This window comes from Heterocephalus glaber, unplaced genomic scaffold, assembly GCF_053883595.1.
Source record: "Heterocephalus glaber isolate CG9 unplaced genomic scaffold, H.glaber_assembly_v1.0 deba00000818, whole genome shotgun sequence".
NCBI classification, from domain to species: Eukaryota; Metazoa; Chordata; class Mammalia; order Rodentia; family Bathyergidae; genus Heterocephalus; species Heterocephalus glaber.
Window position 1 is genome coordinate 11,571,051 of NW_028258164.1, and position 24,178 is coordinate 11,595,228.

At 37.6% G+C, this 24,178-nt stretch overlaps 1 protein-coding gene across 3 annotated transcripts in view; it reads left to right on the forward strand.

Annotated features, from left to right (window-relative positions):
- The window catches only part of Cntnap2 (contactin associated protein 2), a 2,081,788-nt gene that overhangs the window by 1,103,943 nt on the left and 953,667 nt on the right, over positions 1-24,178 (forward strand). For all 3 annotated transcript variants that reach the window (XM_087207769.1, XM_004860475.3, XM_087207768.1), the window contains one exon: positions 7,329-7,500. In XM_087207769.1, coding sequence (XP_087063895.1) covers positions 7,329-7,500 — 172 coding nt within the window. The remainder of the gene's footprint in view (positions 1-7,328; positions 7,501-24,178) is intronic.

A 24,178-nucleotide genomic window follows, 5' to 3' on the forward strand; every position in this document is an offset into this window, starting at 1 on the left:
CTATGTGTTTGCATGTTTCCTAATATTTTTAGACTTTTCCCCCAATTTATTCATTCTTACACAGGCAGACCCATGAGTTCCTATTTTACTCAATGTGATGCGATTCTACAGCTTTTTTTTCTTTCTGCCCCTTTTCATGTTTCCATTGAGATTCAAAATATATTTTTGATATTCACATCATTCATTTGGATTCAAATTGTACAAAATTGTCCCAAATGGGGCAGCAGAAGCCATTTCAGGTTCGTTCCTGTGTCATTCAGATATGGCATTGTTACTCGTTCAATATTTCTTTATGATACATCAAAATATTCCAGAATCACATGGCGGTCACCCTGATTCAGCTAGGCAACCCATCATTTCTCTAAGGCATCCTGGATTTAATCAGCAGGGAAGCTAATATCTGAGGTATAAGAGTGTTCATTGTTTCTGAGATGAGCCTGATCCCCAGTGGTTGATAGGAACCATCTATGGGTTGACCACAGACACAATTCCACCTATATGTATTTGTATGTCTATCTACAGATGGAACAAAGAACAAGTTCACACTGATGGATTCAATTCCCACCAAAGCCCTCATACTTCATGTGTGCTTTCCCATATTCCATGTTTGTGCCTTCCTTCCTGACATCAAGACCAGGCTTCTGTTCTCCTGAATGTATTTATTTGCTCAATCCACCTGGACTGTAGCAAATCCCCAATTTCACTGGGTGGGTGTCCCCTGTGGGGTCTTCATGCTCCAGCCACTGCTACCATTGAGTCTCTGCCTGGCCTACTCTAACTCCCTGTTTTCTTGGAGTTCCCATGAGGCTCTTTTCCTGACTTGTTCAGTGAATTTGTGACTGCATTAATTGAGAACATAGAATAAACAGTGGAGATTAGTAGACACTGTACAATCTTCCAAGATTATACTGAAAGGAAGACATTAAATAATTGCAGATATCCTACAGTATTCCCCAAGCCTCTCTCTGATTTCCCAAACTTCACAATTTTGAAACAAATGTAAATAGAGAAACCTCACGTGCACATACTTTCAGAAATATAGTTTTCTACCTTACTTCCTATTTTTTTTTCTGTTCCATCTGATTAACATAATTTACAACGATTTACACTGAGATTCTGATGTCAAAACAAAGGTCAGCATGATCACTGACATATGTGGGAATTAAAATTTTAAAACCTTGAACTTTCATGGATTTCCTTTGTCAGCAAGTGGGCTATTATATTGAGTAGATTTCAGATCAGAAGTGAAGTTTTTATATGCTAAATTGTGAATCAAAAATCTCAAACATGACACTAAAGTAACATAATTACAATGATCCTGTGTAAGTTTCCTTAGCTTACCGAGGTGAGATACAATAGAGACTGACAAGGTGACAATTCACTGTGGTTGCTATGACACGTCGTCAGCATAGAGAATCCTATAACAATAACCCATGTATAAAGACTATATATATATATATATTTTGTTTGTTTGTTTGTTTGTTTGTTTTGGTACCAGGTATTGACTCAGGACCTTGTGCTTGTGAGGCAGGTGGTAGCACCACTGAGCTAAATCCCAAGCCCAAGACTATATTTTTCATCTCGAATTCCTTGGCATAAATTTAAGCTGTAAACCAAAGCATACAAAAGTTTTATCTCTTTAATTTATACAATTTTGCTACTAACTTGATAATTTTTGTTTTACATTTTACTTTATTCCCATTTTATATCTATTCTTTTCTGACACTCAAAAATCTCAGCTGGATATTTGTACCTCTAAACAACTCTGCTATTAATCTACTGAGCAGGTTAAATCCTGAGCTTTGGAGTAGTACCTGAAAGCATCACAGATACTGACCCACTAGTATTTTTACTGAAATTGTATTGGTCCATAAGGGAAACAAAATAGAAAATAAATAATATGTTCTTCTCTGTTTCAAAAGGAGTTAGATCACCAGAAATTTCAGTATCAAAGACCCAACATCTTTAACTTATTGTTAATTATAAGGGAATTGTCTATATTCTACCAGTCATTTTGTTTTGCAAGCTTGACTAGAAGTAATATTTTGTGTAAACATTTGGGTTCTTGTTCTTAAAGACTATTTGAAAAGGTGATGGCAGACTGGTGTATTATAATCTATACTACTTATCTATTGTTGCATAATAATTACCTCAAGCATAGTGGCTCAAAACAGCAATCATTTATTATGTTTTTACATTTCTGTAAGAAGCCAATAATTCAGGAGCAGCTGAGGTGGCCAGTTCTTCTAAGGCTTTGCTTACACATGTTCTGGGGCCACAGTCTGAAGGCTTGATGAGGATGGAGGCTCTGCTTCAAGAGACCTTTCCCACAGGGCTGGCTGGCCACTGGTGGCACCTCTCAGTCCCTCTAGACATGGATCCCTTTCCAGTGGAAGACTCAAGGCTTCTCAGGGCATTAGAATTGGCTTCCCTAGAGCAAGTGATCAAAAAACTGAGGTGAGGGCCAGGGATTTAGCTCAGTGGTTTCATCGCCTGCTGTGCAAGCACAAGGACCCGAGTTTGATCCCTGGTACCAAAAAAACAAAAAACAAAAACAAACTGAGGCGCAACCTCTAATATCTTGTATTGTTTCCCCATGGAAGTCACCTACCTCTGTGACTTCTGCAATAATCTATCCATTACCCGTCAGCACTGATTCAATGTGGGAGAGAACTACACAAGGTCATTAATGCTAGGATGTACATAAAGTACAGATTGCAGTGTGAAGATTTATGACCATCTTGGAGGTTGGTGCTGATTTTACCCTGTAATCCACAAAGATTCACATCTCTTCCATGTATGAAGTACATGCTTCTATCCTAAAAGGATTCCAAAATTACACCTCATTAGAACATCTGCTTGTAACCCAGGGCCTCATCTTCAAGTCAAGTTATCCCGATAAAGCTCGTAGCAACTCCCAGGAGGACATGGAGCCATGTGGGTTATCACTCAAGCGCAGCTACTCAAGTACAGCTCCTCTCAGTCAGGGGGTCTGTGATGAAGTTTCATGCTACCCACACAGCCAGTGCACAGTGGTAGGATTTGTGTGGAGGCACTAGTTTAGACTGTCTGGTTCCAAAGGCAGAAAATAAGTGGCATGAAGAAGCCACTGGTCCAATTAAGTTCTGAAATTCAGTCAGGCACACTGGCAGTTTCTGCATTAGGACTCAGTCTTGCTATTTCTAAGAAATGATTCTCCATGATGCTTAGCTCTGCACTTCAGATTGTTAATTCTGCTACTCTGAGTCTCTTTCCTTTTTTAAATAAAAGGTAATCTGTGTTTACAGCTAGCTAGATTCATGCCCATAGGAGGTTGGGGGTTCAAATGTCTATTTTGTATCATTTCTGTCCTTTTCAGTACAAGCTGGCAGTGTTTTGGCCAACTCAGTTCCCTTAAAAATAGATGGGATTCCTATGAATGTTATGCAAGTTTATGGCATTTAATAAAAAAGGACATTCTTAATAGTGTAAAGATAAGCTTCTTGCCCCCTTGAGTTTCTGATCTACAGAAGGAAAACACTTTCAAGAGTATTACAACTTTTACTGTTTAATGATAGAGTCTGTGAGGCACACAGGTAAGCTTTTTAGAGCATATTTTGTCTCACTGAATTGTTTTCTGAGATGTAATCTAATTTCTGTCTGAAATCTTAACATAGATTTTTCTAGTCATCTCTTATCATTATTAGATCATGTTTTCCATGTATTTGATTGTTGCCTGGAAATGATTTCTTAATTATTTTTGCCATCTGGATAGACTGTAATTGAGAAAACATTTTACAATTAAAATTCATCAAGTTATAGCTTCTTTATATTTATCTGCTTTTCATTAGCTTTTTTTTTTTCTCTTTGTTTCCGCTTTTAGCCTAAACAGGAAGAAGATATCAGATAGCACTTCCAGTACTTTGCCTGGAAATGATTCAGCTAGATTATACAGTTTATTAAGGATAACATTTTTCTTTCTATATTATCATAAACAGCAATGTTGGTAAATTTTTCCCACAATATAGCAAGCACCCAGTTTTCTCCCATTTCTGATAACATTTTTCTTACCTTCCTTTAAGCCATTACTGACCACTTCTTCAAGAATGACTAGGCTCCTGGTTCCTTAAATACAGCTTAACACAGCTCCTTAATACAGCCTATTTTCACATCCTAGTCCCTATATTACAGCCACATTTTTAGGTTTTGGTTAAACTTATCTCCCAGTACCAACCTATTTATTAATTATCTATTGTGTAATACATCACCTCTTTTGCAATAAATTTACAACCATGATAATCTTTCTTTTCCTACACTAACCTACTCAAGATTATGGCATGGTGGAGACTTTCCAGAGTTAAAATCACACAGAACATGTTGAAAACCAGTCTTGGAAATCATACCACTACCACCAATTGGTCAGCTTTCCATCCTTTTCCAGGCTCAGCCTTGGTTCATGGTGACAGGGAACTACAGAAGGATACTGATATCAGTAGGCAAGGATCAATGGAATCCCTCACAGAAATTTTAAGGACAATCTAAAAAGAGAAAAAGAGAAACCTAAATTTTAGTGGATATGTAGTATTTCATCCTATCATAATCTTTTCCTAGAATATGTCTCATGTCAAAAAATGAAAGGCCTTGACTACTTCAAACTGAAAATATCAAGACCAAACACAACCTTGTTATGAGTGACTGATGAAGTCTTGTTTTGTGAAGTTCATTATACCCAATTTGTTGTGATTGGTGTTTATGCAGCTGCTTTGTCTCAGAGAAGTTCTTGTTCTCACAAGTAGATCTACTCTTTCAGAGTTAGTGGGGATACTTAGAGACTCCCAAGTATTCACAAAAGCAGAACCAAATGACAGTCTTGTTATGAGTGGTCAATAAAGTTACAGCTGGGTGTTTTCTTTCTAACTTTAGACATTAAGCCCCATTCAGTTTTATCTTGATTAGACAATTGAAAATCATATGTGTGCATACAGCTACTCTAAATAGACCACTTATCTAAGATCAGCATTTTCCTAAAGGACTAAGTCAATGCAAATTTTAAAAAAAATGTAGCTTAGAAAAAATGCACACACACACACACACACACACAAATCATGCACTCATATGAAATAGAGTCTCTAATTTTTAAGTCAGTAAGTCAATTTAAATAATCCTATTTTTATACAGTACTGCACTGATAGAGTACAGAATACATTAAACCTTAAAGGAGATTCTGATGAAAATTTTCAATATTATAACCCATTAATGAAGTGAGAAAACAGAATTTTAATCACGCTGAAATACATGTATACTGGTCAAAAAGAATAAGACACTTTAAAAATTTCTTAATGGCCAGTTTCTATGTTAATTGAAAGTTTACTTTTATCCTTTTAAATGGCATATGTTATGGGTTGTGTCTAGATGTCCCCGCAAAGCCTCATCTGGGTCATAGGTGGGGCTTATTTTGAGGTGGTGGGATCTAAAGTCTTGTGATGCTGGAATTCATTCATGCTGCAAGGCTAGGCTTAAGACAGCTAGGATTAAGAGTGTGAGTGCTACCCACCCTAAGTAGCCTAGATAAAATAAAAGGGGCAGAAAGACACTATTAAGGTCCTTTGTTGATTTTGGTACCTTTTGTGAACCATGAACTGTTTCTCCTCTGCAATCTACCCTGCCATGGAGCCAGCCAATTATGGACTGAAACCTCTACAAAATGTGAGCTAAATAAACTTTTCCTCGTTTAACTTTGGATGTCTGGTATTTTGTCTCAGCAACGAGAAAAAAGTAACTATGACAGCATGTGTTTGTTCTAATCCCCTCTGCATAAATTGGCTTTTGCTACAGATAAAATATTAGATGAAGTTAATTTGTAAGTAACTTCAGATTTCTAAACAGACTAATTGGTACAGTTTAAATTTGTGCAGCAGGCAAATTTGGTATAGGGAACAATATGAAAACAAGAAGCTTTGGGGATTATTTGGGATCTAGAAATGTCATTCTATTATGGCTTACAAATTATCTATGCATAAGAATAATTATATACAATTTCTATTGAAAAAACATAAGGGTGGTATGGTAGTAATATCTTGAACTTGTTTAGCAATAAAACTTGTACTGTCTGATTTCACACCTGGTATATGTGCATTCTATTTCCTAATAGAATCAGCAGTAGTATTTACTGTGGGCTTTATTTTCCTTGTTTTTCTCTTTTACTCCATCTGTTATCATTTATACAACTGTACCATATTAGCTAGCTTCTCTAAGATGGATATTCAAAGCAGAGTACTTAATGTTATGGCAGATTTTATGTATTTATAACGTTCCTTTGATTTTTATAAATTGAGAAATAATTTGTCATGCAAATATGTCTTTGGATTGAATTCAGTGTTGACCTATCAAAAGGTTATTCTTACTACTCATGGTAGGAAGTTCAGCTTTTTACATCTGAATAAAAGGCTGAAGTCTGTTAAGAAAATGGAGATAAATATTGAAAGTATAAGAGAAAAGAAGTCAAGTATTTGAGAAGAATCTAAAGTTCTGTGTCTTCATCACTAGGGCAGGCTCAGGCTAAAATCTTGTCTTAGTTACTTTTCTTGTTGCTGAGACATAATACCCGACACCCCAAAGTCAAAGGAGGAAAGGTTTATTTAGGCTCATTCAGTGGAGGTTTCACTCCATAGCTGACTGGCTCCAAGACAGAGTGGCAAGGCAGAGGGGCATAGCAGAGGAAAAATAGTTCATAGCAAAGCAGGGCAAGCAGAAGGCAGCCAAAGCAGCAAAGTAGCAAAGGCCTGCCTTGTTTCTGTCCCTTTATATCCATCCAGGCTACCTGCCTCTTGGACATACCACCCACACCGAGAGTGGTCCTTCCCATTATCTGCACCCAGAACTTTGCCAAGCCAATCAGTGGACTGATTTAGTAATCACAAATCCTTGATCCTAGAATCACATAGCCTAGATCCAGATACCTCTGAAAACCCCCACATACGACCAGATGAGGCTTTGAGGGGACATCTAGATAGAAGCCATACAGATATCTGATGATGAAACTCAGACAACACAAGGACATAGGGATTGACAGACTGAGAAAGATGTCCCAGAGAAAACTGGGATGACGCTAGATCCCAGAGACAGAAATTCACCTGGTAATGCCTTACAGTCAACCCTAACTTCTTCCTCTAAAATAATCTCACATTCTCAAATGACTTCAACTCCTCTAAGACAAGAGCAATACCAGCTTAAATCAAAGAAACACAGTAGTTGGCTATGATGTCTGAGACCAGGTTAAATATCCACAAAAATTTTAGTGAAGTATGCTGGACAGTGGTTTTACGATTCCCATCTCTTCTGTTTCATAGGTTTTCTGAACCAGATGAATAACTCAGGTCACTCTGTTCTTCAGCCTTCGTTCCAAGGATGCATGCAGCTTATCCAAGTGGATGATCAGCTTGTGAATTTATATGAAGTGGCACAGAGGAAGCCAGGAAGCTTTGCCAATGTCAGCATTGACATGTGCGCCATCATCGACAGGTAAACAGGCTCTTCTTCCTACCTTGGGTTGTCCAGATTCTACAAATTCGTGTCAGGACAAACAAGACACCCAAAAGAAAGAAACAAAACCAGCAGTAGCAGCAACAACAAAAACAACAAAAACTAACTCATTGGGAATTACCAATTGCAGTGTATTTGTGAAATTAGCTGTAACAACATTTATATGTGGAGAGGAATAGATGATGTTCCAGAGTGGTAACATCAACCAGTTCATCAACCAGTGAGATTGTGAGAATTGTGCGATAGTTTTGCAAACCACAGCTGAGTGGTAGTGGGACTCTGATAGTAGTTTTGCTTTCTGTGCCTACAGGTGGAAGTGTTCCTTCTCTTTTTATCTGGGTCATAACTTGGTCGGTATATTGTGCCCTCCAGAGATACTTTCCGAAGAAAAAGGAACATTACAAGATGTTAGTTTGCAAATGGTGGCTTACTCATGCAGAATATTTAGAATAATTGATCCTCCTTACATCATACACATATAGAAACATTACAAAATCTAACTTTTGTTAGTTTTTTCTGATCTGCAAAAGAGCTTTTTATAGAAACTTTAATTGAATCTTCACAGGGTAGAAAGATACAATTTTCATATAGAATATTATGGTTGCCTTTTGTCACAACATTAAAAATTTTCAATATGGTATATCTTTTCTAGAAAGAGACTATATCTAAGAGATGAAGTTAACCTTGTGAGTTAACATGACTTTCTAAGCTATTTCCAAATCTTTTGAGGAAGGACTATCTTACTCTGAAAAATAATTTCATTAATTTTACATTTGGAAGAATAAAGTACTTTAAAATCTTTAATTTTGAAAGAGGATATCCCTTTTACTCTGTCTGCCCCCCAAAGTGCAGACCGTAAGTGACTATCAAGCTCAAGTGGAAAGCCTAAGGGAGTCATTTAAAGACATAAAATAAATTTTACAAATATGTAAAATATTCTGTTATGAAGTAAGTTTGCTTCCACACAGTGTTAATGAAATGGTGTTCATGTGAAAGGCAAATTACAGTTTTATTTTATTTCATAAAAATATACTTTTTTAAAACCTAAGTATGTTTCTCATAAGACAAAGATAGAACATCCTATTTTCTATTACATATAAAAGAATATTGGTACTAATAGCCTAAACAGTTTATATTTAAACAGAATTGTGAACAATTCTAAAAGAAATATACTTCTAATTTTTGAGCCATTAATAATGTATTAGTTGTTATTTCTGCCTGAAGCAAGTGGTAGCAATTATTAGAAAAGCTGAGAGATGGATATTTTAGAGGTAATTTTTTTCTGGTATTAGATATTTGTCTGAATGTTTAATACTTGTTATGTATACTGGACAATTGTTTTTCTTGGTAATAGCTATACAATATATTGAAGTATTTTCATAATAGTCTTCTTTCCATGTCAGTAGCTTTAATGAGGCAATAATTCCTGTCAGTAATACTCAGGTCGCCTCATTCAGCTTAGTAATCAGGCTAGATTTTGTATTGCCAGTTTACTTCAAAAAGCACACTTGCTGGACATTATATTAAAATTATTTGTTGCCAAAGAAGTGAAATTTTAATGTTTTACTCTAATGGAGGTGGTAGGAGTTAAATTAGCTCAAAAAAGAGTAAATGACATTTTGGTAAATGAAGAGAGGAGGACTCCAACACTCCTCGGCCCCATGAGAAAACCAACTCGAGGAGCATGCAGGACAGAAAATACAAATTTCAAATATATACATATATATATATATATAAACTGTTTTTCCAAATGAGTCAGTCTCAATGATGTCCATGTTTCCAGGTTTTCTATAACAAGACAGAGCAAGGAGTACCCTTTTCTATCCTTTAGGATGACAACCTAGGTTAGCTGTAGGGAAGAAGTCTCCTCTAATACAACTCTCTATGTTTAGTAAACCCGTTATGGACACCATTTTATGCTTGTACTATTGTTTTCAGGGCAACAGCTTCTGCACATTAAATATCGATAGGTGAGATTTATCTCCTTATTCGTTTAAAATGTTCCCAGTTCAAAATTTTAAGCTGTGAAATGTTTTATTTTTGTATATATGATACAAGTGTAATAATGACTTTATTAACTTTACTGAATTCCACTGAAAAGCTTGTTGACACTATGGCCCTTAATCTGCATTTTACACAAGTCCTCTTACAGCAGTGGCCCATCAAGGTAATTTTTAAGAATTTACAGGGATACCCTATAGCACATCTTACTAACTGAGATTTCACAGCTTTCCAGTATCTGCCACTTTAAATATTCCCCAAACAAGCCTACTCTTTCTTACTTTACTTTTCTGCTTTCAAATTCTAGCTTGATTTGAGAGTTATTTTTAAGGGGGAAAAAAGACAAATGAGAACACAGGGTAAAAAAATGGAAGAGCTACTACAGGGTTGCTTTTTATAATACATTTGGAGATAATAGGAGCAGCTGCAGCTGCAATGATTTGATGAGTAGAACATAGGGAAATAGTTGGGAGAAGATGATTCTAAAAGAGTTTTTCTGTCTGTCACATTGGAATACCCTGTGATTTTTTACTTCTTCTTTTTTTGTGTACGCATTTTCACATAGCTTGTTTTGCTTAATAGTTTACTTTCTGAACTCTTAACATAGCATTCAATCAAGGAAAAAGCAAATATACTGAATTATACAATTGGCCATTTGATGCTTGTTTGCTAAGTGGGTGCTAGACAACAGGCACTGTTCTAGGGAGTAGAGATAGACTATTTAACAAAGCAAAATTTTGTGAACATTTGATGGGGTCAGGAAAGGAAGGACAGATGGAAAACTCCACATATAATAAAAAGTAAAGGCTACAGTAAATTAGAAGGAATAAATGTTATAGAAAAAAGAGAGAAAATGAGAGCAGAACATAGAGGACTGGCAGGCCAGGAAATCAAGAGGTTGGCTTGCTGTTTGCATGGGTTGGTCAGAGTGAGCTTCGTTGACATGATAGTGAAAGACCTGAAAGAGGAACTCATGATTTGGGCAAAGAGCATACTAGGCAGAGATAATAGTTAACTCAAGAGGCTGCCTCTCCTGCCGAAGAATCAGCAGAGAAGCTAGGGTGCAACTTGGAAGGGGAGCAAGAGTAACAGGAAAGGAGACCAGAGTGGTCCTAGAGACCAGGTCCTAGACACATGTAGCTTGTGGTGAGGATTTTGCTTTCATTCTGAGGGCAGTAGGGAGCCCCTGCAAGGTTCTGAGTAGACCAATGACACCATGTAGTTTGTGTTTGGAAAGGGATGAATAGGGCTGTGGGAAAAGAAAGGCAGTAGCAGAGAGTCTAATTAGAGGGGTGTTGTTACTCATCATCTCGGGAGAGATGTCAATATCCTGCCCCAAGGAGCTGGCACAAGGGAAGGGAAATGGGTCAAGTCTAAATGCATTTTAGAGTCAGAATGAGTAGGATTTCCTGATGGATTACATGTAGGGTGTGAGAAAAAGATAGGCAATAAGAACACATTCACATTTGGTAAAACACCTGGAAGGAAGGAGTGGCCATTTCCTCAGAGGTGGAAAGCTTGGGGTAAAGATTAATTAAAGGAGGGCCAGGGATTTAGCTCAGTGGTGCTGCTGCCTGCCTCGAAAGTGCAAGGTCCTGAGTTCAATCCCCGGTACCAAAAAAAAAAAAAAAAAAGAAAAACGATTCATCAAAGAAAATGGGGAAAAGATAATGTGTGTGAGTGAAATGTTTATTGGAAATCTAAGTAGCAATGTCAAGAAGATAGTTGGACAAGACACACAGAAACAAACAGCAAGGGTGTACATTTATTGCAGGTAGAAAAGAAATCTACTCTATAGGGCAAGAGCAGGCTAGTGAAAAGGCTCAGAGAACCATGAGGATAAGGGGGCAGAGGTGTTTTCAATCCAGAATTTGCACTTGGCTTCCCTCTTGTGCAAGTAAGTCCTTGGTACATTTGTCCTATCAAAAATTCACTTGATACTATGTCAACTATAAACTATCCTATCAAAAAAATTGCTTAGTTTCTCACCAGATGTAAATCAGGAACAGTGTCTTTTTATTGATTGTGTCCACATGCAAATAAAGGACTGAAATCAGTACTTTTCTCATTGGTCCCCAGTGTGCAGCCATAAGCTCAATGCCCTTTTGGACCCTATGTTTTGTGCACATCCTTTTTTCAGGAAACATCTCAGTCAACCTGTTAGCCATGGGTTTTTATGAACTTTGACACACTCAGCCTCATCAGTTGTCTGTTTTTTTCTTAATTTCCTACCTCACTAGTGCCCTTATGTTATTGGCTCCTTGCGGCAAATATCTTTGGGTACCTGACTCACAGTCAGTTCTAAACTGCTTTATCTGATGGTTGTACAGGTGTGAAGACTTGAGACCAAGAACTTCCAGTAACATGGTTAGAACCCAGGTTAGGTTCATCTACCTGCTCCCACTCAGGGAGAGCCACAGAAGAGCCATAGGCCATTTCAGGAGGGAGGGGATGGGAGTCAGGGAAGAGGAAGGAAAGGGAGAAGGGGACTGGGATGAGTCCTGGAAAGTCCTGCGGGCATCGGTCAGAATTTGGGAAACTTGCAGCAGTGCTCTTAGAACTTTCGAATCCATGTGAAGATATGTTTGATTTGTTTTCTGCAGTCTTAGCCAAGACATGTGAGTAGGAAGGCACTGGTGTTAACGCAGTAGAGCTTACAAAGGTGGTGAGCACACTCGGCTTGGCAAGATTAATCTGTTTTGTAAGTGATAGTGAAATCCATTCTGCAAGTTGTGGTTTCTATGTCAAGCCTCAGGCCAGCCTCCCCAGCTTTGCTGCCAGCGGATGTGTTCAGTTTATCACAAGCAAGAGTGACACGGCCCTGGCTCCTGGGAGATAAGCAGGTGTGGGCTGTCCGGGTCTTGGGAAAGCTTTGGTTTTCCTAGTGTACATGTTGTCTCTTCTCCTCCACTACCCTGATTTAAAATCACTCAGGATGCCTAGAGCTTTCTGGTCAGGAAATTATATTTCAAGCAGCCACATTCTCTGATTCCTACAAGAAAAAAAAATCTTAGTCCTTATTTACATAAATCAGGATGAGTTAATTTTTTTTTCCTGGAGCTACTTTTGTATCTGTCCTTTTGCCATCCTTCATTTCTAATCTATCCAGTACCATCTTTTTACCAGAACATGGGAGAGACAAGATTTACAAGAATGGAAATGGCTTTAAAAGAAAAGATGATACATTTGTTTTCAGATCCATTAAGCTGCATTCCACTGAGGTCCCCTAAATACTAGAATTGGGGAACTAAAGCCATGTAGAGCCCAAATTTGTTGCAATTTGCACCTGTCATCTAACTGGACTGTAAAATCTAGTAAAAATATCTCATTAGAATTAGAATCTTTTTTATCTTTTTCTGTCCTTATAAACATATTAGGAAACAAACGAGTAAACATTCTAGGCAGCACAGAGTGTTGAAAAGGAAAAATAAATACCCCATTTTAAACATAGCCTACAAAATTACCCCCTGAAAAATTGTGAATAGACTGGATCCTATTCCTAAGTTAGTAATCAAGCCTTCGTTATATTTTTGGATGGAAGTGCATAATCACAAACCCAGTATTTATTTTTTAATTCAATGCTTTCTTTTCAAGAATATCCATCCAACTTGATTTTTTTTTCTTGAAATACAAGAATAAGAAGTTGGATAGGTATAATATGAGATATCTCAATACTAAGTTGAGTCTGCTGGAAAATTAATGAAATCAGTCCAGAAGGAGGCCATGAGTTTCTATAAAAGCAGATTTAGAATTACAGTTCTAACTTGGATAAAGAAAACACGTAACAGCCTTTATTATAAGCAAATTAATCTTCATTTGTTTATAAGCTCATATTTCCAGTCAGCAGCAAGAAATGAAATACTTGGACACAGCAATTCTCTGTTGTGTGTGAGTGTGTGTGTGTCTTCAGTCAGTATGGAATTCAAACTTTCTCAAAGACCAAATTCCCTTCTGAGGGCTACTGTTGCATTCAGAAGTGCCTGGGTCAAGGCCAGCTGATGGAACATCTCCTCACGGAAGGAGGAGAGCCTGCTCCAGAGCTCTCCTGAGTTTCCCTAAGGGCTTTCCTCAGGCTCCTCTCATCCTGCCTGAACTGATCTGCTCCCCTTGTCCTGCCAAACGCTGGCTTTGAAATGTGATTTGACTGCTACTGAACTTAGGATCTGGGGTCTGAGTAAGGTGACGACTAATCCTGTTTTGTCTTGGTTTTGTTGCTGGGCTCTGGAGTTCTGTAGACTTTTCAGTTCCTTGGTGTCCTGAACAAAGGATTGGATAAAACAATTGAAAAAGGTAGCAAGGTTTTACATTTATTGAAGGTAGGAAAAGAAGTACTGTACCCTCCGCAGAGAGAGAGCAGGCCATTGAGGAACTTCACGGTGGCCATGAAGTTAATGGTGGAGGTCTTTTGTATGGCTCCTTCTTCAGGCTGACATCAGATATAGGCCATCCTATCAAACACCTGCTTGATTTTGTGCCAGAAGAATTGAAAAGCACTTTCTGATTGGCCCCAGGTGCAGGATTTGGAAATTGTGATTGACAGGTCACACCCACTTGCTCAGCCAGTTGGCCATTCCCTAATATCCTGCCTCAGTTTTAGAATGGAAAGTCCTACATCTGGAAAAAGCCTTTAGTTCTGAATAAACCAGGATGGTCAGTTACTCTTGATCATGTGGTCTTTGCTTTGCTTATTGTATCTAACTCCTTCATCTAGTCTATCACCCATCTAAGCATTTATATAGACCCTGTAAGGACACGAAGTAACTTCTCTTGGGGCTATATGTGAGCACAATTAGTTATGATATGTGTGAGAGGGATTAGATATTTGGGATAGCTCTATGCCTCAGCATGCCTTGCCTCTGTATCTATTCCACAGAAGCCATTTTAGGTGAGATTTTCTCTCAGGGTCTATGGTTTTAGACTACCTCACCAAAATTAGGCCCACACATCTTTTAAATTTTTGTTCTAATCCAGGATCCAGAGATGATGAACTGTCCTTGCATCCTTCCCTCCCTGAGACAAATGTTATTTTTCTCCTACGTGGATGGCCACTGCAAAAGAAAAATTAGATGCAACATAAACTAAACCAAAACATTGTGCTAGGTGAAATAAGGCACAGAAAGACAAATGTCACATGATCATACTTACGTGTAGAACCCAAAAAAGTTAAACTCATAGAAGTAAGGGGTAAAACACTGGCTACTAGGCTTAGGGTTAAGAGTGGGGATCAGGAAAATACTGGTCGAGAGATAAGAAGTGTTAGATTAGAATAAGGTCAAGAGATCTATTGTACAACCAGGTAATGACAGTCAATAATAATGTGTTGTATTCCTGAAAACTGCTGAGAGAGATTTTAAATGTTCTCAACACAAAAAAATATGTGAAGTAAAGCATATATTAACTAGCCCAATTTAGTCATTCCACATGTATGCATATTTTAGAAAATTTGTATATAATTTTGTCAATTTAAAACGGTAATGAAAACTAAATTAAAAATCACTTTCTCTTAAAATATTCCAAAATTATTTCCACTATAATAAGAGAAAGCCCTTTCTCACAACATGAACATTCATAGTGACAGTATTTATGTGAGACTTCCTGTCTCTTCCACCTGGATTTGGCTGCCTGTGAAAGGCTCCCCCCTGGGTCTGACTCCTTCTAGTTTTTCTTCATATATCCACAGGCCATCCACAGGCTGACCACCCTCTTTTGGTTCTTTCTTTAGAAATGTTAATGTCATCAATTAGACTGTTGTCCAACTGTGCCAGGCTTCTTTTACAATGGCAAACATTTTGTCTTTCTCCATTAGGTACTTGTTCATTACTCACTGTAGACTTCTGGGGATTTCTCATTTTCACTTTGGGATAATTATGCACCAGGTCTCAAGAAGGCATAAATGTTTCTCACATAAACCAGGTCATTTGAAACTTAACACAGCTCATTCCTGACATCACTGTGACTTTAACTTTGTCCACATCCAAAGCAATGAGAACGAGTTGATCCTGAACTTTAGAACGTGGGCTGTTTTCCCAGGTTTTCAATTTCCTTTTGGGAAACACTTTTGGGAAATATCTTCAAGGCCGAAGTTACTCAAGGTCATAGATCTAACCAGCAGCTTAAACACATAGGAAAAGAGTAGTTACATGGTCTGGCTTCTATTTTCTCATAGCTCATATTGAAATTTTTAAATCTATCTATTGTGTCTCTTTACCTTATGTTAAATCTTATTATATTGCAAATAGGATCTTTCTTGATTCAAGATAAATCAGATTACTAGGAGGTTTCTAGTAAACATTGTTTCCTTACACTAATCAGAATTTTCTCTAATATTAGGTGCATGGATCACAGTATAATCTTCCTCAGCCTCCCATTCTAGCCCCAGGTTCCCCTTTGATCTTTAGCTCCATTGTCAAGCCCAGTTGATTTCTTTTAGAAGAGTCCAGAGAGGAGTTCCTGCTTATACAGAAGCTATGGTCTTCTGAATGGCACAAAGACTTCAGTTCAATGAACAAAAAGTGTCACATAGTGTCACAAGTCCAGGCAAACCCAAGGTCAAGTCAGTTCCTTCTCTGAAGTGATTTCACAGTGCTTTTATTTTTAAGTATTGTCACCTGCTAGCATGGTCCTTGCTTTAGTAGAAATGGAAATTTAAAATAAACTACAAATTTTAAGGAAAAACAAAACTTTCCTTAAAAAGGTAGACCAAAGATAGGAAAGGACTCCACTTAGGTGGATGGAGGGGGCACAGTCTGACGCAGGGGTGTAGAGTAGTCCCCGGCCCCAACAAGGGGAAGAGGTCAGCTTTCAAGAGCTAACAACTGGTGGTGGGGGTCATTGGGTATTATCTCAGTCCTGGTGTCACAGCTCTGGAATCCTCGTGGCTGAGAAATAATCTCATTCCCGGGAAAAAGTTATCTCTGTGAAGGTCTGTCTTATGGGGCTCTGCCTTTCCTGGAATCTAGATAATCACAAGTTTAGGACAATGGCTGGGGACTTCTGGGTGTAGCTGAATGTCTCTAGAAACCTCTTATATTGTTGTCCTGAGTCTTGAAGGGAATGAGATCATGTAAACTCCGGGATAATCAGCCCTGTCTGGCCAGTTCCTAGACAGACTCTCCCTCAATGATCAACACACCCTTTGGCAGAGGAGAAAAGAGATTTGACTGAAGACTCACAGTAACATTATCTATTATACATTTTGGTCCTCATTTACACTTTCAGTTTCTCACACCAGAGAGACAATTCGGTATTTACTTCCCAATGATGAATGTGATCATAATGTATACCTAAAATGTAGAAATAAAGTTAATTTAAAAAGATTTACAGTGACAAAGACACAAAATATAGTTACTGATCAGTAGGACTAAGTGAAGAGTCATGGTTCATGGCCAAAAAAAGGTTTTTAAGCCCCTGCCTGTCCCAGAAGAAAACACAATTCATCCTTTCAGTGAGTATCAGGAAAGGGCCTAGGATTCTATTTGTTCCCCTTCCCTATATTGGCCCCTCACTATGTCATATCTACATCAGTACAAACAGAATACTTGAGTTTCAAATTTTTATTTTTAACGAAAGGAGAGAAGTGACATGAGATAAGTCCCCCAAGTGGAAAAAAAGAGGGAGGAAAGGTGATTTAACCATTTTAGGATTTAACAACACCCTATTCTTTGATGTAGTGCATGTATTAGGACAAAAGAAAATTATATTTGCTTTTGGTGTGGCATATAGCTGTGCTTTGACATTTAAACCCCAAGGAAGCCCTAGTGCATGAAAGTAATGCCAGAAAAACAGCCATGAGATAAGATAAGCAGAAAGGAAAAAAGATAAATAATTTTAATGTATAGCTAAGTCAACTAAGGGGAGATTTAAATAAGTCATTCAGTTTTATTTCTTATTTTTGATACTATATTACCTAAGACATAAAAATAACACCAAATAATTTCTAAAACATTTAAAATATCATTCTTAACATGTATTAACTTCTTTTTTTTTTTTGCTTAAATTCTTTTTTGGTACATTTTAGGTATACAATATGTTTACATTTATCATTGGGTGCTTGTACCTGTACATGTTGTATCTTGGTTCTTATTTTTTCCGTTACCTGTGCACCCTTCCCTATTTACATAGACTTCGTTTCCATTTTTTTTTCTTTTCTCATAATTTTTCCTTTCCATTCTTTCCTTTCCCCATCTCCTCCCACCACCCTTACCCCTTTGGACCTTTTCCTATTTCAAAGTATCAATTATTAGTTATTAATCCTTTTAATCCTTATTTACACTCTCAGTGTATTAACTTCTTAAAATAAGTACTTTTTTCATTTGTGTGGATATGTTACCTGGGTTCTGAAGTGCTGTAGGCTCCTTGTAGACATTCTTTCTAGGTTCTTGTTGTCCCAAACAATGAATTGGACAAGAAACACACAAAAGATAGTGAGGTTTGAGCTGGGGACTTAGCTCAGTGGTTCCACCACCTGCCTCTCAAGCACAAGGTCCTGAGTCCGATCCCCCATACCAAAAAAATAAGATAGTGAGGTTTTACATTTTTAAAATTAATTTTATAGGTATACTTTTGAGATACATAATGATCACATTCATCATAGGGAATTTGTGCCTGTGCATGATATTATCTTTATTAAAGGTAAAACAAGTAAGTATGCTCTGCAGAGTGAGAGCATGCCACTTGAATGAGCTTACAGTGGTGATGAGATTAATGACAATATCTTTTCTATCTCCCACTACTCAGGCTGACATCAGATCAAGCATGCTGTCAAAATCCTGCTTGATCTCACATCAGGAGAACTCAAGATAGCATTTTCTGATTGGTCTCCGGTATAGGGCTTGGAACTGTTTTTCTATGTGTGTGTCCAGGATTTTTGTGATTGACAAATCATGCTTACTTGCCCAGCCAGCTGACCATGCCCAAATCTCCTGCCTCAGATACACTGCAAAATTTTGATTCAATACAGTACTCAGGACCCACTGAATGCCCTCTCCTAAACCAGCTTTACAGACGACAGTCACCATTCCTTTTCTAAAATATCAGGGCTGATACCCACAGCTTGATGGATGAGGAATTGGAGCTAGGAGGTCATCTTCCTTTTTCTGTTTTCTGTTCTCAACATGTGTGAGACTCACTTCTTCATTGCTAAATGTTTTTATGCAAGTCATACATCTGATTGTACATTCATGGCTAAATTTAATACAAAATATATTTTTAAGTGACTGGGTTATCAGATTAAATCCAAGAGGTACCCCAAAGAAGAGATTAAGACCTCAAGTAGGCCTTCCAGGTAGGTTCCTGACTCTTATCATGGAGAAAGAATTTCAAGATGTGTCAGTGAGAGTCAGATAGATTTATTAGGCAGAGTTAGGTAGTAAGAGAGAATGGGAAAAGGACCCCAGCTAAGGTAACTGGAGGTTCAGACTGATCTGCTCATAAAAATCACAGGGCAGATTATATAATTAGCTGAGGTAAGCAGGTATCCAGTCAGCCACTATCTCAGTCCTGGTTTCATAGCCCAGAGAAATCCTTATGGCTTGAGGGGCAATTTAGTTCCCATGAGGTGCTTGTGCTTGCTTGGGAGAAGGCTGCTTCCATTCCATCATGGGACAATTGCTACTGCTTCTGGGGGAGGGTAATCTCATATGGGGTGATCTATAAGGCTCTGCTCTTCCTAGAATCTGGGGGGGATTATAGGTTTAGAGACTGCTAGCTATCACTCCAGGGGATCTGGAAGTGGAAACTGTAAATTGAGTACCCCTGCAAACTTTAAAAATTACTTTGGTTCCTCTTATCCTGGTGCCCTTGGTCTTGAAGGAGGATGAGATGAACTAGGTAAACATAGGGTGAATCAACCCTTATAGACTCTCCTTAAGTGATTATCATGCCTATGAGCAGAGCTGAGCACAGATCTGACCCAGAGTTTTAATATAATAAAGGACAGGGGCCGGGGATTTAGCTCAGTGGTTTTACCGCCTGCTGCGCAAACGCAAGGACCTGAGTTCGATCCCCGGTACCACACACACACACACACACTCACACAAATAATAATAAAGGACATACATAAAATGAAGATGGAGATGTCAAGCTTTATAACTTAGGCATCTACAGGTCCCATTTCTAGGTCCCAGTTGCAAATCCTCCTTTATCATAATCCATCCCTCTATTTCCAGGGAATTAGTGTATCAGCCAATTCGGCTTTGGAAGTTTTCTGGCCAGGTAGTAAACCAGTATATGAGATGGGGACCAGCTGAGTCTTGAGTCTTTGATCATAAGCCTGGGGAGTAAGGAAATGGAGCACAGGCATGGATCATTTTGGGTAACTTGGATCATGTCTTGGAACTACAGTTTCCTTGTCTTCTTTCTACTGATCTTTATTTCTTCTATCCTACCTTGACTAGAGACAGAAAAAAAAATAGTTTTCATTAAAAACAAATTAAGAGGCTTTAGAAAGACACATGGCCAAAACCAAACACAAAGCCATATACCTAAGTGTGTCAAGGCAACTGCAAAATTCTGCAGAGATAGATAAAAATAGATGGATTCACTCAGATTCATCACTGCCTTCAGTTTTCACTAGACTTTGTTTAACCAAACAGAACATTGAGAGTGATAATTTACAGAAATGATATATCAGAAAGGATGGAGGATGGGGATTGTAACTTCCAATCAACTGGCCTATTTCAAGACTCCACAGCAATTCGCTCCAACAGATGAATCTTTGAATATATATGATACAGGGTTTTCAGTTAAATTAAAATGGGTAGGCTATATATCTTTTTAATGACTTCTATCTTCACTGAATTTCATTAAACCCAACATATTGAACACTTGTACTGTTCTCCCATCTGGATTTAAAAAGAGAAGTACAGTTCACTTTTTTCTTTTGCTTTTTCCATTTGAGAAGTATTTGCAACCCAAATAATTGGGGAGGGGTACAGGGAGGGAGAGAAGTGGGGAGGAGAAGCAAAACTATAAATCACATCACTCTCTGGTTAATCAGAATGGGACATTTAAAAAATTTCCATTAAAATAAAAATCAGGAATAAAAACTAAAGAATAGTGTTTATTAAAAATGACATTTTGTCTGAAATTTTTTTCTCTGCTATTTAAAGAATCCATAACCTGAGAAAAGGGGAACAGAAGCCACAGATTTATTTTCTTTATGCTAGGAAAATAGCTATGGAGAATCAAGGCTTGCCACACTTTCATTTGTTAAGTGAATACATTGTGTGCTTAAGTCTGTACTATGCAGAAATTAGTCTTAAGAGGGCAACAAGCTTATATTTTTAAGTAGGATTATCTAAAATTTTGAATGCACCTATTCTATTAGAGGTAAGTATTTTGTCATCTTTGCCTATGAATGCATTGAGGAGCTTATTAAAGCCTGAATTTCATTTTGCTTACTAAATTCTGTATACATTAACAAGAATGTTGTATGAACAAGGGCAGAGTGCAGATGGAAGGGGAATTTATGTGTGATATTTTGAGCAATGTTGAAAAATGAGCCTGTAATAAATTTTGACGAACTAATTGCAGTATCAGAAAGAAGGGTCTTAATCAGCAAACAGATTTTTTTTAAAAACAGACCATTATCTACAGTTGTAATAAGGATAAGCTTTCTAAATACATACAGTATTTGTTTATGGGATTAACTTAGTTTTCCTTCAACAAGTGGTATCTTTTAAACTTTTATTCTGGTAATTTAATGATCTTTGCTTCTTTGGCATAGTTCCAGGAAACCTTCATTAACATAAAAATTATTTTCATGGTCACACTTGTCTAAAGACTCCCTCTGGGTAAATAGGCATGGCATCAAAGTGCGTTTTTCATTTTTCCTGAAACTTTAGTCATTTGAACATTAGGGAGGAAAAAGTAACATTTGGAAAGTTAGAAACAGCACACATGGAGGGAAGTTCGTTTTTCATAGTTCTTATAGTTCATTAACTTAAAGGACATTTGTTAATCCCCTGTGAGGATCAGGGCACTGGTACTGATCTATGCAAATGAGAAAATCAAAAGGTTTAGAGTAGATTCTTCTCCTAGGAAATGTACAAATTCAATAGGGAAACAGAAAACATTCATAAGAAGTGTTAAAACTGTACTAAGCATATGCTTCCTAGACAAATCCAGGTGATGATTTCCATAAGAAAATGTTAAAGAGAAAATCATTGTGGGCTGCAGAAGCTTCAAAAAGGAAGTCATTGAACTTTAGGGGGACTTTAGCCTCAGATGCGGAGAAAGACAGGGAGAGTATAAGCCAGGTAATGCAAAGACATAAGCAGAAGAGAGGAGGCAGGAATGACCATATCATTCTTCTGAAACACTGAAGAGATCATTTAAACTACAGCAGAAAGATTTATAGGGGAGTCAGGAAAAGTTGGAAAGCTATGTTTTTCATTCATTTTTTAAGATTTTTAATTTCTATTGGTATGTGCTTGTAGCACATTCTGATTGCATTCGTCCTGGGGAGATGGTACATGTATATGACATTTATCAGTTTGTCTCCATTCATTCTTTTATCCATTCATTTCACACTCGCTCCTTAATTACTATCATGTGTCAAGGATACTGTTAGCCTTGATGAAAAAGATATAATCCTTAGTACCCTGGTTCCCTAGTGAATAATAAAAGAAACAGTGTATAAATCTGCCACAGTGAAACTCATTCATCTGTATAATCAATATGCACTAATAAAAAAGGTGGAGGAAAAGAAGAAATTGGCGAATGCCAACCTGAAGATGCACAAGGGATAGCATCTCTAATTCTACCTGGGATCCAGATTAGGATGGAGGAGATCACAGAGGAGCAAGTCACAGCACATGGATGGACATTTAGGTAACTGAGAAAAATATGCGGATGGACAAGCTGTGCTGATGGACTTGAGTGTCCACCGGAAACTCAAGCAGTTACTGTGGCTTCTTCTAGACAGTGGCACCTGTTAGTGAGAGATGTGAGGCTAGAGACTTAAGAATCTATTGGCAAAGGTCCTTGAGTGTTTTTTTATGTCTGCTGAGAGTATTGTGATTTATCCTTTGACCAATAGGAAGTCATTGAAGAATTTTCAAGGAGGTTAGGTTGTTTTTTTTGTACCAGGAATCGAACTCAGGACCTTGCACTTGCAAAGCAGGTGGTGGAACCACTGAGCTAAATCCCTGGCCCCAAGGAGGTTAGGTTTTACATTACTGACATTTGAGCAAAGATGGTAGGAGCTAAACTATTGTGGTGGCAATAAAAAGAGATAGGAAAGAGAGAAAATAAAAAGATAGGAAAAGCTAAAGCCAAAATATTTAGGAATTGAATTAAGAACTCATTAGGTGAGGGAGTGTGATAGCAGGAAAGAAAACCTGGTTCCAGAGTTAGAAACAACATTTTTTTTTTTTTGGTACCAGGGATTGAACTCGGGCCCTTGGCTTGCGAGGCAGGTGGCGGAACCACTGAGCTAAATCCCTAGCCCAGAAACAACATTATTGAAAGGTTAAGCATTGCTTTTGTTAGTCCTAGAACAATATCATACTTGAATATTTCTTTAGTAATGGGTGTGCCTGTTAAAATATTATTTTTCTGAAATCCAGAAAATGATAAAATCCAGTAGCAGCACCTGAATAATGGAGAAGGTAAAAAAAATAAAACTAGAGACAGAGCTTGGTTAGAAGTACAGGTAATGAGATACTGAGTAAAAAAGAAGACAAGAGTTGCCGATAGCTATGCTATTCAGTATGGAAGCCACTAGTCATATGTGGTACTGGGCAACTAAAAAGCACCTGTGTCTAATCCAGATTGCTACAAGTATAAAATACAGAGTCTGAATGTTGAGAATAAAGAAATATATCTTGTTAATAATTTTATATGAGTTTCATCTTATGTTAAATATGTTCTCCAAATCCATTTTGGTTCTTTTTACATTTTTAATGTAGTTAGCATAATACTTAAGCTTACATAAACGATGTGTGCATGGTATTATTGGTCTATAGTGGTCACATGGTATTATTGGTCTATAATCCTCCTCTAGACAGTTTTAATTGGAGACACTGTGGCTAAAACAGGCTTTCCAACTTCTTTGTTGGTCTTGGGCACAAGTGAGTTAAAAGATTCATAAAACTTTTTATAGGAGTCAGCAAATTGTTCTTCGGAATTTTTTTTTTTTTAGAAACAATCAGGAGTCCCATAAGGTCTGTAAAACTGGCATCATTCAGAAGTTCTCAGTCCCTTTTAATTAATTAGAAGTTTCCTTAAGCCAAGACCATCTCCAGAGAATATCTTTACAAACTTAGAAGCCAGATGTGTTGATTTTCTCCTGGAATATTAATTCCCTATCCATTAAATATAAAATAAGAAGTATTCGGTGGAAAAAAATGAGGCCCAAATTCAATAGAAGATATTTTAGTCAAGTTAAAACTTTCTGGTTCAAAGATCAATGTCTTTCACTGAAATATCTGTCAGTTATACAGCTGTGTATGTATAAGTCAGTGTGCCTGCAATTAAGGTTTGGGGCTCAGTAACAAATTGCTTTCAGCTGCTAGAAACAGAGACCCAATTACGAGTTCTTAGATGAATCTGAAATTTATACTGGGCAGGTAAAGCGATTAAATAGACTATCCAAAGCTTGTGTGGTAACTCCAGAACAAAATCCAAGACCCTGACTCTAGCATTCTGTTCCCGT